Genomic DNA, 14,334 nt, shown 5'->3' with positions numbered 1-14,334 from the left:
CTGGATTATCTCCAGACTTTTTTCCTCCCAACCCCCTGATTAAAATCTCAGAAGAATGTCTGAGTGTGACAATACAACAGGAAAATGACCTTGAACGGAACAAGAAGAAAACAAATATCTCAGGACAAGATGTCAACTTGGAAAAACAAAGAGATTCAAGAGCTTTTGGCGTTAATGTCCAACACCAGTGTCGGTGTGCTAGAAACAAAAACTCCATTATACCAAATAGCTCTTTTCTAGTCTGAGGTCAATATATAGGTCAATATATATTTATAAATCTAGAAAAAGGAAACATCAGTCATAATGATGGGTCATATTTTCAGATAAACCAACCAACCACCAACCCAGAGGTTTTGATGAGATTTCTCCTTGAATCCTGTTTTTGATTGGAGGCTGAAATCTCAGGGACAGATTCCTCCATAAATAAACCCCTTCAATAAACTTACCGGTGAGAAACTCTGATTTCTGAAACAAATTTTTACATTGTCATACCACAACAGATGCTCTCCTGAATGTGAACAATGTAGATACATGAGGCATTTTAATTAATTAATTATCACTTGTTCAGGAGACGGGAAACACTTCCTGTCTCGCCAGTAGAAAAACAGTGTAACACCTAATTTAAGGGTGCAGTAAGGTATTAATAAAACACTCTTTAAATAAACCAGACTTACAAAAATATTTAATAGGTCCTGTTTTGTATATGGAAAGAAAAACGAGTGATGTGGGAACTGACCAGAAATATCCTCTTAGTTCAATTCTGCTAAAAAAACTAATCTTGGCACATGTAGAGCTATAAACTTTAATGACATGTTTAATTCAGAGCAAATAAACTACAGCTGTGTTTTCAATGCAAATAGTTTTCCCTGTATTTAAAGCAAGTGACTCATAAAATTTTTTGAATGATCGAAGGAGCTGCTGAGTGGAAAAGGTAAGAGAGGCCGAGCAGTGACGATAGAGGAATCAGCGTGTGCCACTGGAGGGGTTTTGGAACAGGTTTGATCATCACTAAATATACCTGTAGTTGTTTTTTGGGAACGTAAATTGTGCTCCATTGTACAGGGGGGGCAGTGGAGGCCTCAGTCCACAGATATGTCTCAGTCTGGGAAAGTGAAACCAAAATATCTGCATTTCTTGAAATAACATAAGGGAAAATACACCTTTGGGATTTGGGGTGACCTGACCATTTAAGTTCCTGAAACCTTTTACATTCAAGCCTGGAGTGCTGGTTTATTTCACCTCCTTCCACGGGAGGAAGAGGAAGGTGAAGCCTGAGAAGAACCACAAGGCTGCACGGCTGCAGACCAGACTGTAGCTCAAGGGGGTCTGGGGCAGTGGATGGGAGCCAGAGCCCTGAGCAGGAGGAGGCAGATTCGGTTTCACCCCCGAGTGTGTGCTGAATGGAGGTCTCCCTCTCACACCAATATTTCATCATGTGTGGGTATGAACCTGCAGGCCTGCCCATGAGGATTTCACTGCTGTATACTCCTAATGATGGAAAATGAACGCTCCACTGAACAGAGCTAAATGCCCCCACTGACAACATTCACAAAGTATTTACAGTGCAGGCCCCGAGAGCAGCAAAGTGAGGGATCACTCCTTTCTGTTGAGTTTAATGAGGAAAACCTGTCACACGAAGTTTGTTAGGATTTCAATGAAGGGCAGGAGATGAGGGAAATTGTTAAGAGGACAACTGGTGATAAAATACTATGAACTATAATTAGAAATAAAGGAGGAAATCAAAAGAGGATTTGCTTTGATTTAAACTGATCCGCCTGTTTCACCTGATATGAGGAGACCAAGTGCGTCTTTACGCACAACATCCAGACTCCACCCAGACATGCCTGGAAGAAAACCCCTCGTTACAGTGGTGGGCTGGCCACTGACAGAAGCTGCATCCACGCTGACTGATGCTCAACAGACCCTGATCACGCGTCTATGCTCACAACTTTTACGCACAAGACAAGATGAGAGCCTTGGTTTCAGCAGCGACGTTTCTGTGGGTGATAGCGATACCCTGCACGGAAGCCATCCACGGACTGTATAACTTTGGCCAGCACGAGTTATTCTACAAGAAGAACCACTGCAAGCAAATCCCTGCAAACCTCCTGCTGTGCCACGACATCGAGTACACGGAGATGCGCCTCCCGAACCTGCTCGGACACGAAACCATGAACGAGGTTCTGCAGCAAGCCTCGTCCTGGATCCCGCTGGTGCAGAAGCAATGTCACCCCGACACGAGAAAGTTCCTCTGCTCCCTCTTCGCCCCCGTGTGTCTGGACGACCTGGACGAGCCCATCCAGCCGTGCAGGTCCCTGTGCGAGAGCGTCAAGCAGGGCTGCGCGCCCGTGATGTCCGCGTTCGGCTTCCCCTGGCCGAAGATGCTGGACTGCGACCGTTTCCCGCTGGACAACGACCTGTGCATACCCCCTGCAGGCATCGACAACCTTGTGCCAGCCACCAAGGAGGGTATGGTTTTGTTTGGATGTGTTGTAAGAAGCACACTTAAATGGCAAATTCCTAAAAAATAGATATATTATCTTTTACTTCTTCATAAAGTTTATATGTATACAACATATTTGTGTCTATGCATTGCACCAGAATGTGTTTGCTACTTATTCTGATCAGTAAATAACATTCTTGTCATCAATTATGTCAGATTATCTAATTACCAGTTTATGAGTTCAATCATCACTGATCAGTTGTGTCTCATTTGTTTGTTTTAGTGCCCAGAGTGTGCGATGCTTGCAAAGAAACGGACGAAAATGACAACGAAATTGTTGACAACCTGTGCAAGAATGACTTCGGTAAGTCCGCCCATCCATTTTCACTAGAGCAGTAGTTCCTGAGGGGCCCCAATGGGTCATGAAGGGAGGTTCCAGGGGACCCCAGGCAATAAGGGGGACACATTTCACTGTTGGACATGTTTAACTTCACAAGAAAGTTCCATGAAACAATAAGTGGTGTGGCCAAGATTTATCTCCTGACTTTCATGTCACCTGATGCCTGCATGTTAGCTCCAAACCAAATGTAAATACACGTGTCTTTCATCACAAGACGATGATCTGTGTAAAAAAATATCTGTGTGCCATATCTTTAAGCTCTGAAGATCAAAGTGAAGGAGATCTCCTACATCAACGGGGACACCAAGATAGTGCCGGAGACCAAGAGCAAGACCATCTACAAGCTGAACGGCGTAACGGACCACGACCTGAGGAAGACGGTGCTGTGGCTGAGGGACGGCCTGCAGTGCATCTGCGAGGAGATGAACGACATCAATGCCGCCTACCTGGTCATGGGCCAGAAGATGGACGGCCACCTGGTCATCACCTCGCTGAAGCGCTGGCAGAAGGGACAGCGCGAGTTCAAGAGGATTTCACGCAGCATCCGCAAGCTGCAGTGTTAGGAAGGAGAGAAAAAAACAAACTGCATGTGTTACTGTTGAAGATAAAGTTCAGTTGAGCTCTTCCCCCGTTCAAATTTCAACGATTGCCGTCAAATAAAGTCCAACAAAGATGTTTTCCCTGGCATTTAAAGACACATCCCTTCATGTGTCAGCCACTGGTTTATCATTTAAAATGCTAGATTCAGAAAAAAAGGTAATATGGGGCCCAGACAGGGCTAAAATACCTTTACAATAACTTTATTTGAGCCTGAATTTTTCAGTTTTTCGGCCAATACATTGCAACTAAGGTTAAACTACTTTAAACGGCAACCTCCGGATTCTAAAAAATACAAATTAAATCGGGTGCAGACATTCATCTGACTTTCATCCAATGACTCCCATTCATTTTTGCACTGGCCCCGTTAATGCAGAGGCCAGTTCTCAAGCGGTGTGTCCTTCCCTGGGGAGCTGTCTTCGCTGTCACCTCATTAATTGCAGTTAATTGCCCTCGGCCTCCGTCCCGTGGGCAGACGGATCACTAATTGCATGGTTAGAGTTTTGAATCCAGGATTATAAAATGACTGACTCTAATAATCATTGGCAGATGAGGCCTACTGTTAAATCCTGCAGAAAGGTTGAGTTTTATTAGATTTAAAAAAAAAGACGTTTCTTTTCTTCTCTGGTAACAAAAGTAATGGGGTTTTTTTTGTCTCCTTCTGTGCGGAGGCCTCAAACTGTGTTAAATCCTCAAAATTTCTATTGAAAAAGTCAAAGGCCTTGACTAGACAGGTCTCTAATTTAGGTTCATTAAAGTCTCTCTAAATTTGGTATTTGCTTCCTACAGTTACAAACATTGAGTCACTTTGTGAGTGAAGCTGTGATCCTGTGTCCGAGGCAAAGATAAAGATATTGGTGTTTTTGTATTCTTACCGTTTTCTCCAGCAAAAAAAAAGAAAATGAGAGATAGCTGGCTATATTCTCTGCCTGTTCAACATTTGTAATATTCTTGGTAAACCTTTTGTATTTGAGCCACTGCATATTTTTCTACCACAATATGATAAAAACAAAAATATTTTTCTACTCCGGACTTTCCCACGTCAGTTAAACTTTTATGTAAACTTCATCCTGTTGTTTGAGTAACACAAGTTGGTTTTTGTTCTGGTGTTTAATGTTGATTATCTGAGTTTTTGGTGGTTTTGGTTTGACCAGGAGTTATTTGGCGCAAATAACTGTGTGGTGGTGTGTATGTGTACAATGTAAAGTTTGTTTTCTTGGAAAGTATTACTGTGTAAATATCTAATACTGTCCGTTTTATCTTGTGTAATGTTTCCAGCTATTAAAAGTTGCCAACATGTTTTTTGAAATCGCTCATGAACTGAGTGTTGTTTTAAAAAAAACTAACAAGCTGACAATTAGGAGGTTAAGTTCAATAGCAGAAGGAAAACAATACACTTAGTAATAGAAGAGGATTACAAAATAATCCTCATGGCCACAGATATAGGATTATTTAAAATCTGCAGAATCTGCTGTTAAACAGCGCCATCTTGTGGAAGTCGGCTGTAAAATTTGTTTATCATTTGGTGCCACGTCTGTGAACTTCAGATCTTTGTTTACAGTTTTTCTCCAATAAAATAATAAACCTCTTTAACTTCTGGAGGACTTCTTATCAGTATCAGTTGTGGGGAATTTTGGCCGTTAATCCTCACGGAAATGCTTTTATTTTGACACGATGGTGTGACCGTGCATTTCTGAGAAACATGTTGCACCTGTTTTGTCTTTGTTCCTGATACTCGTTTGTTTTTCATAACTAAATTACTGTGGGAAATTCTTGTTCATCTCACACAAAGAAACCAGATATGACACCACAGGCTTTTAAAATATTCAACATTAGTCTTTGTTTATGAACCTTTTAAGAGTTTACTTCCTACTTTGTACTTTTAAACTAACAAGTGCTCTCTTGCTCTTTTTGTGAAGCTCTTTAACTTTCATTTGGTGCCATATACAATAAATCTTTATTTTTCTTTCTCTGTCACACTAAGGAATGCAGACTGGGGGAGGCAGGGATCGAACCACTAACCTTCAAGTTAGCGCACAACTCTCTTTACCTCCTGAGCCCCAGCTGCCCAAGGGACATCTTCAAATTCTTTGGATTATACAAAAGTATATCATTCATAAATGTAGACATTCTGACATTTGAAAACTTCTTTGCATTTTTGCTTCAGAATGACTTAAGACGATTTGATAGTCAAAATAGTTGGTGATTAATTTACTGTCAACCATTTGATAACATGCATCCTGATGCTACCTGGATAATTGACTGCACTGACGTGTAAAAATAGAAAACAACCCACTTCACTGTCGGAGAAGAGTTCAATACATTTCACCATTTTAACTCAAACAAAGTAAAATAAACCAAGGCACTGTTGATGTGTGTTGATTAGTGTGGCTAATGCAAAGGAAACTGGCAACTGCCCCCTTAACAAAACCACATTTAAATTCACAAGATCCAGATCTTTATTTGGATCTGCACCAAATTACACACACTCATAAATATCCGTCCCCGAAACATTTTTTTCATTAAGATCCATGATTTATTCTCTGAGAAAACACCTTATCCTGCAATGTTAAAGAAAGTGATCGGATTTCCTGGATCCGCACCAACTTAACGGGATCTTACCTAAACCATAACAAACCTTTCCACCAATTTTCATGGTAATCTGTCCGATTAAAACACAATATCCTTGTCGTGGTAAAAATGCACCGACATGTGCACACATGGTCTTCATCAGGGTGAGTGACCTTATTTGCCTTTTTACGTTTCCCCATTTGTTTGAGGGGCTTTATCAGTGACTTCTGATTGGTTGGGACATTTTCATTTCTCCAGGTCAATCACAGCGACGTCCCATGAGCTGCTGAGAGTTATCACATGAATCGAGGTGTAAACCAAATGAGGAAGAGAGGGGACGCCACATTCACCTCACCGGTGTCTTCTTCATGACCATGAAGAACCATGTGAACTCAACATGATCGACCACAAACATAAGGTATCTGTGACTCACAAATTCCATCCTGACACCCCCCTCTTCACACCTTTCTATTCATATGACTCTGGCCACTGTCACATGACGACCATGTGACTTTAATGAGTCACAATGTGACATTATAGTGGGATTGGCCCAGAAATACCTGGGACTCCCCACGGGACAGTCAAGCTGAAGAAACCCCTTGAATGAATGTCTTTAAGAAAAACTCTACACTCTACTTATTCAGTCTAGACAGTTTCACTATGACCTGACTCAGAAATACAGGGTTCATACAGATCAGAGTGCAATCACAGTTTTACTAATGTAGTTTAAGAATCCACAAATGGTGCTATGCATTAATTATTGTGCACAGTGTGTAAAGTCCCTGCTAAAGATTGTGTATATGTAAATACATCCCAAATTAAAAGCCTTCAAAATGTGTGATCAATGGATATATTGCTGATTAAACTTTAATCGTTTACTTTTAATTGCAATAGGGTAATTATACACGGTTGTATTATTACTTTTACTTATGTAAAACATCTATATATGTCTTCCACCACTTTACATGCATTGTATTTTTTGCCATGTACAAATATTAAACTGTCAAAGTAATGTGTAGCCTATAAAACAAACAGCATTTTTAAGAAGGATGAGCTCCATTATTGCCTTTAAAACACACAATGTTATCTATATCGTTCAATGTGATACTGTCTTTTCTTTTTATTTCATATATCTGAAATTAGTCAAACGAAAAAACAATAAATGTTCAACGAAAAAAAAAAAATCTATATAAATGTCAGGTTCCAGGTTCTGACCAGGAATAATTTGTGGTGTTTTCTATGTTGTGTCATTCATTAATGGAATATTGGGGGATTTTGGACTGCTGGTAAAAGAAGACATTAAACTTTTCATGTTTGAGTATTATTTATTTTTCTATTTGACATTGTATAGAACAGTTGATTGGGCAAAAGTTGCAGATGAACTGATAGTAAATGGTTATTTGTGGATCTCATTATATTCAATTGTGGATTAGTCAGTCACTTGAACCGGTAATACAGAGGAAGTGATTAAACAAACTTCTCAGATATGCACAGTCACTACACGGGATGATATCACAGGCGTGTTACAGTAAAGTAAATCATCATGAGGTCATACTGGCACTATAGTTTTATTTACACTGTCAATGTGTAATCTGACAGTTCCAAAGTTTCTGAAAGCTGAAATGACCGGGGAGGAATATTATGATCCAGTCAGACATACTCATATGAGTCATGTAATGTATATAGTCTGGCGAGCTAAGACACACACACACACACACACACACACACAGTAGCATGTACACAATTCAAGCTACATCACAAAACAATTAAATTACATCACAATGACACCTTGTTGTAAAAATAATACACGATCAATAAAGTTGAACAAACCAAACATGACTGTTTAATGTATATACATTATGTGGGTTTAATGTATTTGAGTATTTGGTGTATATTGGATGCATTTATATGGTGTATATAGAGTATAAAGTGTACATTGTGATATATATATATGGAGTATATAGAGTATAAAGTGTACACTGTGATATATATATGGAGTATATAGTGTACATTGTGATATATTTGGAGTATAAAGTGTACATTGTGATATATATGGAGTATATAGAGTATGAAGTGTACATTGTGATATATATTTGGAGTATATAGAGTATGAAGTGTACATTGTGATATATTTGGAGTATATAGAGTATGAAGTGTACATTGTGATATATTTGGAGTATATAGAGTATGAAGTGTACATTGTGATATATATGGAGTATATATAGAGTATGAAGTGTACACTGTGATATATATTTGGAGTATTTGGAGTATTTGGGAAATTTGCTGTAACAGGTGAAATGCCCTGATGTGACGTTCAGGGGGCGTGATGAGTGGCGGTGGAAACTCTGTAAACTACCTTTGGGGAAAAGTCATTCTTCTGAATGTGTAATCGTTTAGGAATTGTAACATTAGACAATTATCTCAGGGGACTTCATCTTATTAGGGCCTTTTTTTTAACCCTTAGTTTCTGTTCAACCCCACAACAACAACAACAACAAGATTAACCTTTAGTGGGATTTCAACTTTATTTTTAACTTTAATTTTCTTGGTAACATCTTAATAATAAGATGTTACCTTTTAAGAAACTGGAAAAAAAACTGACTCTTGTAGGAAACACTTGCTAAAGGGAACTAAAATAACGTAATAAGAACGCCTTTCGCTGGAAGTGCTGTAGTTTACGACGGTAATGAACGCAGCGCGGGGTACCTCTAGCTTAGCCTTTAGCACTGAAACTAGCATAAAAGTTTATAGCATGCGTTTTTTTTAAAAATGGTTCGTATCCCGTGTTTTCTTGTAGTGGTCGGGGGCCGGCGGGCTGTGAACGCACTTGGCCGCACGGTGACGGCGGGTCTCGGAGCAGGCAGACTCGGTTTGACGAACTCCAAAAAGTACACGGGGAAGTTCCCTAGGAAATCCCCCTTCTGCTCGGGGATATTATTCTCCTGCTCGCCTCCGACTCAGACGACAGCCTCGGTGTAGATCCTCGGTGAAGACACGGGAGCGGGCGTCAGATGTCGGATTATTAACAGAAACATTTCCCCCCCATATTTTTCTCTTTAATCCACCATCTCTGCCATGGATAATGTCGGCGCGAGCACAGACAGGATCCGGAGCTTCAGCACCATCACCAGCCTGTATCACGAGACGCGGCAGGAGACCGAGCTGCTGAACAAGCAGATCCACGTCAAGGACAACATCATCGCGGACCTGAAGGCGAGGCTGGGCCGGTACGAGCGGCTCTACATGTCGGTGGGGGACGACGAGTCGGTGGTGGTCGGTCCCTCCAAGTCGCTGCTCGAGAGCCTGTGTCAGGAGATCTGCAAACTGAAGCAGCGGGGCAGCGATGCCGAGTTCAAGGCGTCTCGACAGGAAGAGGTACAGATGTGTTTTCTGCGCTTGTGGAGGGTTTGAGCGTCAAATGGCAGCTGGAGGAAAGTTACTTCAGGTGGATGTTAGTTGTGTCTTCACTGGAGTAGGAAGTTAAAACAGATTAAATGTGTTTGAGCAATATTTCGTTCGTGTTTTCTTTCTTTCTGTCTTTTTGTTTCTTAAGGATTTTTTTAATATTCTTTTAAGTTTAGTTTCTGTCTTGTTTCTTAAACTTGTTTCTTTCAGTTTTCCTTTTGTTTCCTCATAATTTTATCTTAAGGGGTTTCTCTTTTTTCTAAAGCATATTGCTTTAATTTTTTTGTCTTTTCTTAAGTATTTTTTTTTCTTTAATTTTTCCAGTCTTTTATTCTTAAACATTTTTATTTCATTTCCCCCCCTTTTTTTCTTAAGCTTTTCTCTTTCATTTTATTCCCTGAAGCATTTCAATCCTTAATTTTAGCTTAAAACTTTCTTTTTTGTTTCAAATTTTGCATTAGTTTTAAAATAATTTCCTGAATATGTTCAGTCTCATCTGCAGTGAAAGAATTAGACATACGGTTTGAAGAAAAACATCAAACAGAGCAATATTAGTGGCAATAATATAACCATATAGTATATTTAACACCTTCACCTCACTGCCATGCTCATGCGCTCCGTCTCCCTGTTCTCCCCTCCAGGAGATCCAGAGGCTGACCTTGCAGCTCAGAGAGACGGAGCTGGAGCTGGAGAGCGTCAGGTGTCAGCCTGACCACGAGAAGGACCGCGAGATCCAGAGGCTGCGGTCGGCCTTGGAGGAGAGGGACCGTTGCGAGGCCACCAGATCCGTCCTCTGCACCTCCCTGGTGGAGGAGGCCGACCAGCTGCGGGGGCAGCTCAGCGCCACTGTGAAGGTGTGCCAGGAGCTGCTGGCGAGGCTGGAGAATAAGGGCGAAGGAGCGGTAGAGGAGGTGGCCCATCAGCAAAAGGCTAAGGAGGTGTGTGGAAGGGTTTGGACTCTGTAGGGTCTTTCCTCAAAACAATCCTGATTGTCCCACACATTCAAATGCAGCGATATTACTGTGCTTTAACTTCTCTTTTAATTGTTTTCCACAGACGGCAGAGTCCTCTGACATGAGCGGTGTCAACACTCAAATCGTTCAACTTCAGGAGGAGAATAAACAGTTAAAGCAGCGGGTGGCATATGTAAGTCTTCATCAATACTTATCGGCTTAAATACAACATCAGTTGAATGTTATATTCAATATTGAATAGTAATACTGACACAGCACATTATCAAATGGTCTAAACTTTGTAACTGATTCTTTTGTAGGTACAGGGTTTGAACTCCCAGTGGCAGAAGTACGACTCCAGCAGGGAGGACTATATCCGAGGTTTATGTCAGAGGCTGAAGGAGAGCACTGGGCAGGGCCTGATGCCTGCGCTGGGTTCTGTCCGCACTGGGTTGCTTCATCACGAAATCTCCAGGCTCAACGGCTTACTGGAAGAGAAGATGAGTGAGTGTGCGAGGCTGGGAAGAGACGTCGATGAGATGAGGAGGAAGGACCAAGAGCGCATCCAGACATTGGAGCAACAGGTTGGTTGTATTTTATTGTCTGTGTGTCTTCTGCTAAATTGAATCTGATTCAGCACATGTGTAATGTTTCTTTCTTGTTGTTTCTCAGGTTCTTATCTACACAGACGACTTTAAGTCGGAGCGTAGAGACAGAGAGCGAGCACAGGGCCAGATCCAAGACCTGAAGGAGCAGGTTTATCAGTTGAAACAGCAGCTACACAAACAGGTGAGACAACAGCCCCTCAATGAGGTGGTGGCATTCACGTCTCTCAGGGTTTTAGCCTCTTCCCGTGTGTGTGGCTTGTACAATCCTAACTGTGTATGTGTCTCATGGTTTTCAGCAGGGAGCCACCAGAGAGATCAGAGATGTGGTTCCCATGTGTCATGTGCACATAGGACACAGGATCTCCCCACGGCGTCACAAGGACAATACAGAGCATCTACTGAGGACTACCACCGAGACGCAGCAGCAGCCTGCAGCCGCAGCCGCAGCTGCAGCCGCAACGCCGAGCCCCGCCTTGAGCGAGTGCCGGGACCTGTCCGAGCTGCAGTGCCTGCTTTGCATGGCCAAGTTCCGTGACACTGCAGAGTACATGAAACACTGGGAGGAATGTGCCAAACTGTAAACGAACACTCATTCGGAAAAGACAGTCATTTGCTGACAGTAACTGAACACTGACGAGCAGCACTACACGGCAGAAAATAACCTGAGTGGAGTTTCCATTTTCGAGAGGCGTGACTACAAATGAATCAATTGATGTGAGATGTTTGTACATAGAGAAACAAAAATGTACAACCCCCAGTTCCCCTGTCACAGGAGAAATGAGTTCATCAAGCCTTTAGTTAAAAAAGTGTCAGGTTCTGAGTCCTGGGGCAACACATGGGATTATTGTGGAGGAGAAGAGGATGTCGATGCAATATATCAAATATCATATACCTCAATATGTCCAATTACAAATCTGTTGCACTTTCTTGACATTTAGCCCAAAACTAATTGTAGGATTGTACGATTTTAAAGATCCACGACGCATAAGCTTCTTATTTTGGAACTAGATATCTAGTCAATGATGTGGTGCTATTCATAGTTTATTTTTGATCGAACTTGAGATATTTTTGTTCTGTAAATTATCTACTAAACAAATTTAAAATATAACTTAATATTTATTCTTCTTGCATATATAGGAAGAGGCAGATCATTTAAGTGCAATGCCTTTTTTATTTTCCGCCAAAGCCAAGAAATATATTTCTTAGCTCAAATGTTTTTGAGATCCACTTTTTTCTTTTTTAACTGATTGCATCCCAACTGACATAATGCATATTTTTGTGATATCTGGTGCAGTTTTCTCGAGCTGGCACATTATTTTTGTAATAAAAAAACTGTTCACCCACCTTCTGTAGCGCATGGTGATTTATATACCTTTAAATGTTCATTATGCTGTGGCGTATTTAAATTCTCATGTCAGTCTGCAGCCTGGAGCTGTAACCGCAGATCACAGCCTAACCTCGGAAATGTGTGCGCTACTTAATCTAAGTGTGTATGTCTTTTATTGTGTGTCTATCTATGTCACGTGTGTGTGCATGGTGGAAAACCCCTTCCCAGCGTTGCCTGAATGGGCACGCTGTGCTGTGACAGCCAGATTCCCAGCTGTTGTGTGGCTGAAGCAAACACTGCAGGGGCTCGGTGGTTCGAGTTACATCCAACATTATATATACACAACCCTCAACAACTGCCTCCAAACAAGACGTGACTAAAAACAAAAGTCTGCACTCCGTGGTTGTGAAGTATCATTTTGACACACAGCGGTGCTCGGTGAATCAGTTGTCATGGGGTTTGGTGTAGTAAGCACAGGAAGCTGGACATCCCCTGTTCAAAAAGGAAGTAGGCAGTTGCAGTGCATATAAAAGATGCAGCCTAACAATAGTGGTTGTTTCTGCGTGCGGGTGAACATGCACACCTTTTAGATCCATTGTTCTCAGATCACAGAACACCGGGTCTAAAGTCAGACTACATAACTTTAAAAGGAGCAGGTATGAATTAAAAGAATAAAAGTAGCTCCTGTTGAGCATAAGGTGACATGACTTGCTTGAAATACTATATAAACCAAATGTTATATTCCCAGATAAATGAAATCAAGCCGATTAAGAGCTTCACTTCATTCTTTAAATGAAAGTTTGATATTTGGGGGAAATATGCAAATTAGATTGATACTATTCGTCTGTATGGTGAAGAAGATACTAAGCATTCTGTTAGCTAAACTTAGCACAATACCCAGCATGATTCCATCGGAAGGTTGGAGGAACCTCCCCACCCCCGACTTTTAAATCCAAGATGGCCACTCAGTGTATCAACAGTAGTTAACGTAGTAATTTGACTGCTTATTAGCACTACTGTTTTTAAATGTGTCGTACACATAGTACTGTCCAATTACTGTCTGTGGACGTGTGGGTTAGTATGCGTGAAGTGCGTTATTATGAACTGTTATTTTAATGGAACTCGACAGAAGTCTGTGGTAAAGCATTCTGTTAGCTCAGCTTAGCATAAAGACTGGAAATTAGGAAATGCTCTGTCCAATGTTAAGAATCAATCAAGCCAACACCTTTAAGGCTCACTGATAAACGTGTACAGCCTATAGGAGGACTTTGGAACTACAGAGCTAAGCTAGGCTAGCTGTTCTACTTTCTGTTTCCATGCTTAGCTAACTATACTGCTAGCTGTAGCTTCACATTTACGGTACCGACAATCTTCTCATCCAACTCTGCGATGACAGCAAATGAGAAGTGGGGGAAATGAAAACTTCACATATCAAAATAAAAAAGTTTGCACATTGTTCAAGTTCCAGAGTGTTCAATTGACACGTGCCGTCATCCCGTGATAACCTCTCTCTACGGTGATAACACACATTAGCTAACTTGGGAAGATGTTTGTGGCCGAATTAGTTTCAAACACTTAATTTCATTTACTCGAACACACCAGCCTTTCTGTAATTCACGAGCCCACAAATGAGCGGGTTAAATTTTGGCTTTGAGGGGAAACTTGAGTATCTTGTCTATAAGTCAACCACATACACATTGGCAGAAGAACACAGGGGCCTTAAAAAGGCCGTGATCTATCTGTCAGGGATTCTCCCTCAGCGCACACCTACGCATTTATACAAGGGTCTAAGTGACTGAACTCTACCCACCAATCTGAGGGTGGAAAAAAAATAGGTCACAAGTCCCCACCTGAGTGTCTGGGAAGTTTTTTTAAGAGACGGAGAATAAATTCGAAAAATCAGGTGACAGCGGTGGAGCAGTTCCTGTTGCAAGGAGGTTTCAAAGCATCAGGATGTACTGAAGTTGCAGTCATATACTTTAACACAGAGGGAAAACTTCAGCCTGACACTTATCCAGACAAATACAGAA

The 14,334-nt window shown here is 41.3% G+C and overlaps 2 protein-coding genes across 2 annotated transcripts; both read left to right on the top strand.

Annotated features, from left to right (window-relative positions):
* The first annotated feature begins 1,859 nt into the window (after positions 1 to 1,859).
* On the top strand, positions 1,860 to 4,749 carry sfrp2 (secreted frizzled-related protein 2). The gene is made up of 3 exons (XM_035166309.2): positions 1,860 to 2,469; positions 2,727 to 2,807; positions 3,102 to 4,749. The coding sequence occupies exons 1-3, from the start codon at positions 1,968 to 1,970 to the stop codon at positions 3,404 to 3,406; spliced, it is 888 nt and encodes a 295-aa protein (XP_035022200.1). The 5' UTR covers positions 1,860 to 1,967; the 3' UTR covers positions 3,407 to 4,749.
* A 3,815-nt stretch (positions 4,750 to 8,564) lies between these two features.
* tnip2 (TNFAIP3 interacting protein 2) lies at positions 8,565 to 12,321 on the top strand. Its single transcript, XM_035141371.2, has 6 exons — positions 8,565 to 9,386; positions 10,058 to 10,354; positions 10,473 to 10,562; positions 10,690 to 10,953; positions 11,042 to 11,158; positions 11,274 to 12,321. The coding sequence occupies exons 1-6, from the start codon at positions 9,087 to 9,089 to the stop codon at positions 11,556 to 11,558; spliced, it is 1,353 nt and encodes a 450-aa protein (XP_034997262.1). The 5' UTR covers positions 8,565 to 9,086; the 3' UTR covers positions 11,559 to 12,321.
* The last annotated feature ends 2,013 nt before the right edge of the window (positions 12,322 to 14,334 follow it).

Source organism: Hippoglossus stenolepis, chromosome 2, assembly GCF_022539355.2.
Source record: "Hippoglossus stenolepis isolate QCI-W04-F060 chromosome 2, HSTE1.2, whole genome shotgun sequence".
In the NCBI taxonomy this organism is placed as follows: domain Eukaryota; kingdom Metazoa; phylum Chordata; class Actinopteri; order Pleuronectiformes; family Pleuronectidae; genus Hippoglossus; species Hippoglossus stenolepis.
The sequence above is the reverse complement of the archived record's forward strand: the minus strand, read 5'-3'. Positions and strand labels throughout refer to the sequence as shown.

Bases quoted from the DNA above. Each gene is read 5' to 3' on its own strand.
- sfrp2 (XM_035166309.2), top strand. From the start codon at position 1,968: ATGAGAGCCTTGGTTTCAGCAGCGACGTTTCTGTGGGTGATAGCGATA. The intron at 2,470-2,726 runs GTATGGTTTTGT...TGTTTGTTTTAG, and splicing joins TGTGCCAGCCACCAAGGAGG to TGCCCAGAGTGTGCGATGCT. The intron at 2,808-3,101 runs GTAAGTCCGCCC...CATATCTTTAAG, and splicing joins CCTGTGCAAGAATGACTTCG to CTCTGAAGATCAAAGTGAAG.
- tnip2 (XM_035141371.2), top strand. From the start codon at position 9,087: ATGGATAATGTCGGCGCGAGCACAGACAGGATCCGGAGCTTCAGCACC. The intron at 10,355-10,472 runs GTGTGTGGAAGG...TGTTTTCCACAG, and splicing joins ATCAGCAAAAGGCTAAGGAG to ACGGCAGAGTCCTCTGACAT. The intron at 10,563-10,689 runs GTAAGTCTTCAT...ATTCTTTTGTAG, and splicing joins TAAAGCAGCGGGTGGCATAT to GTACAGGGTTTGAACTCCCA.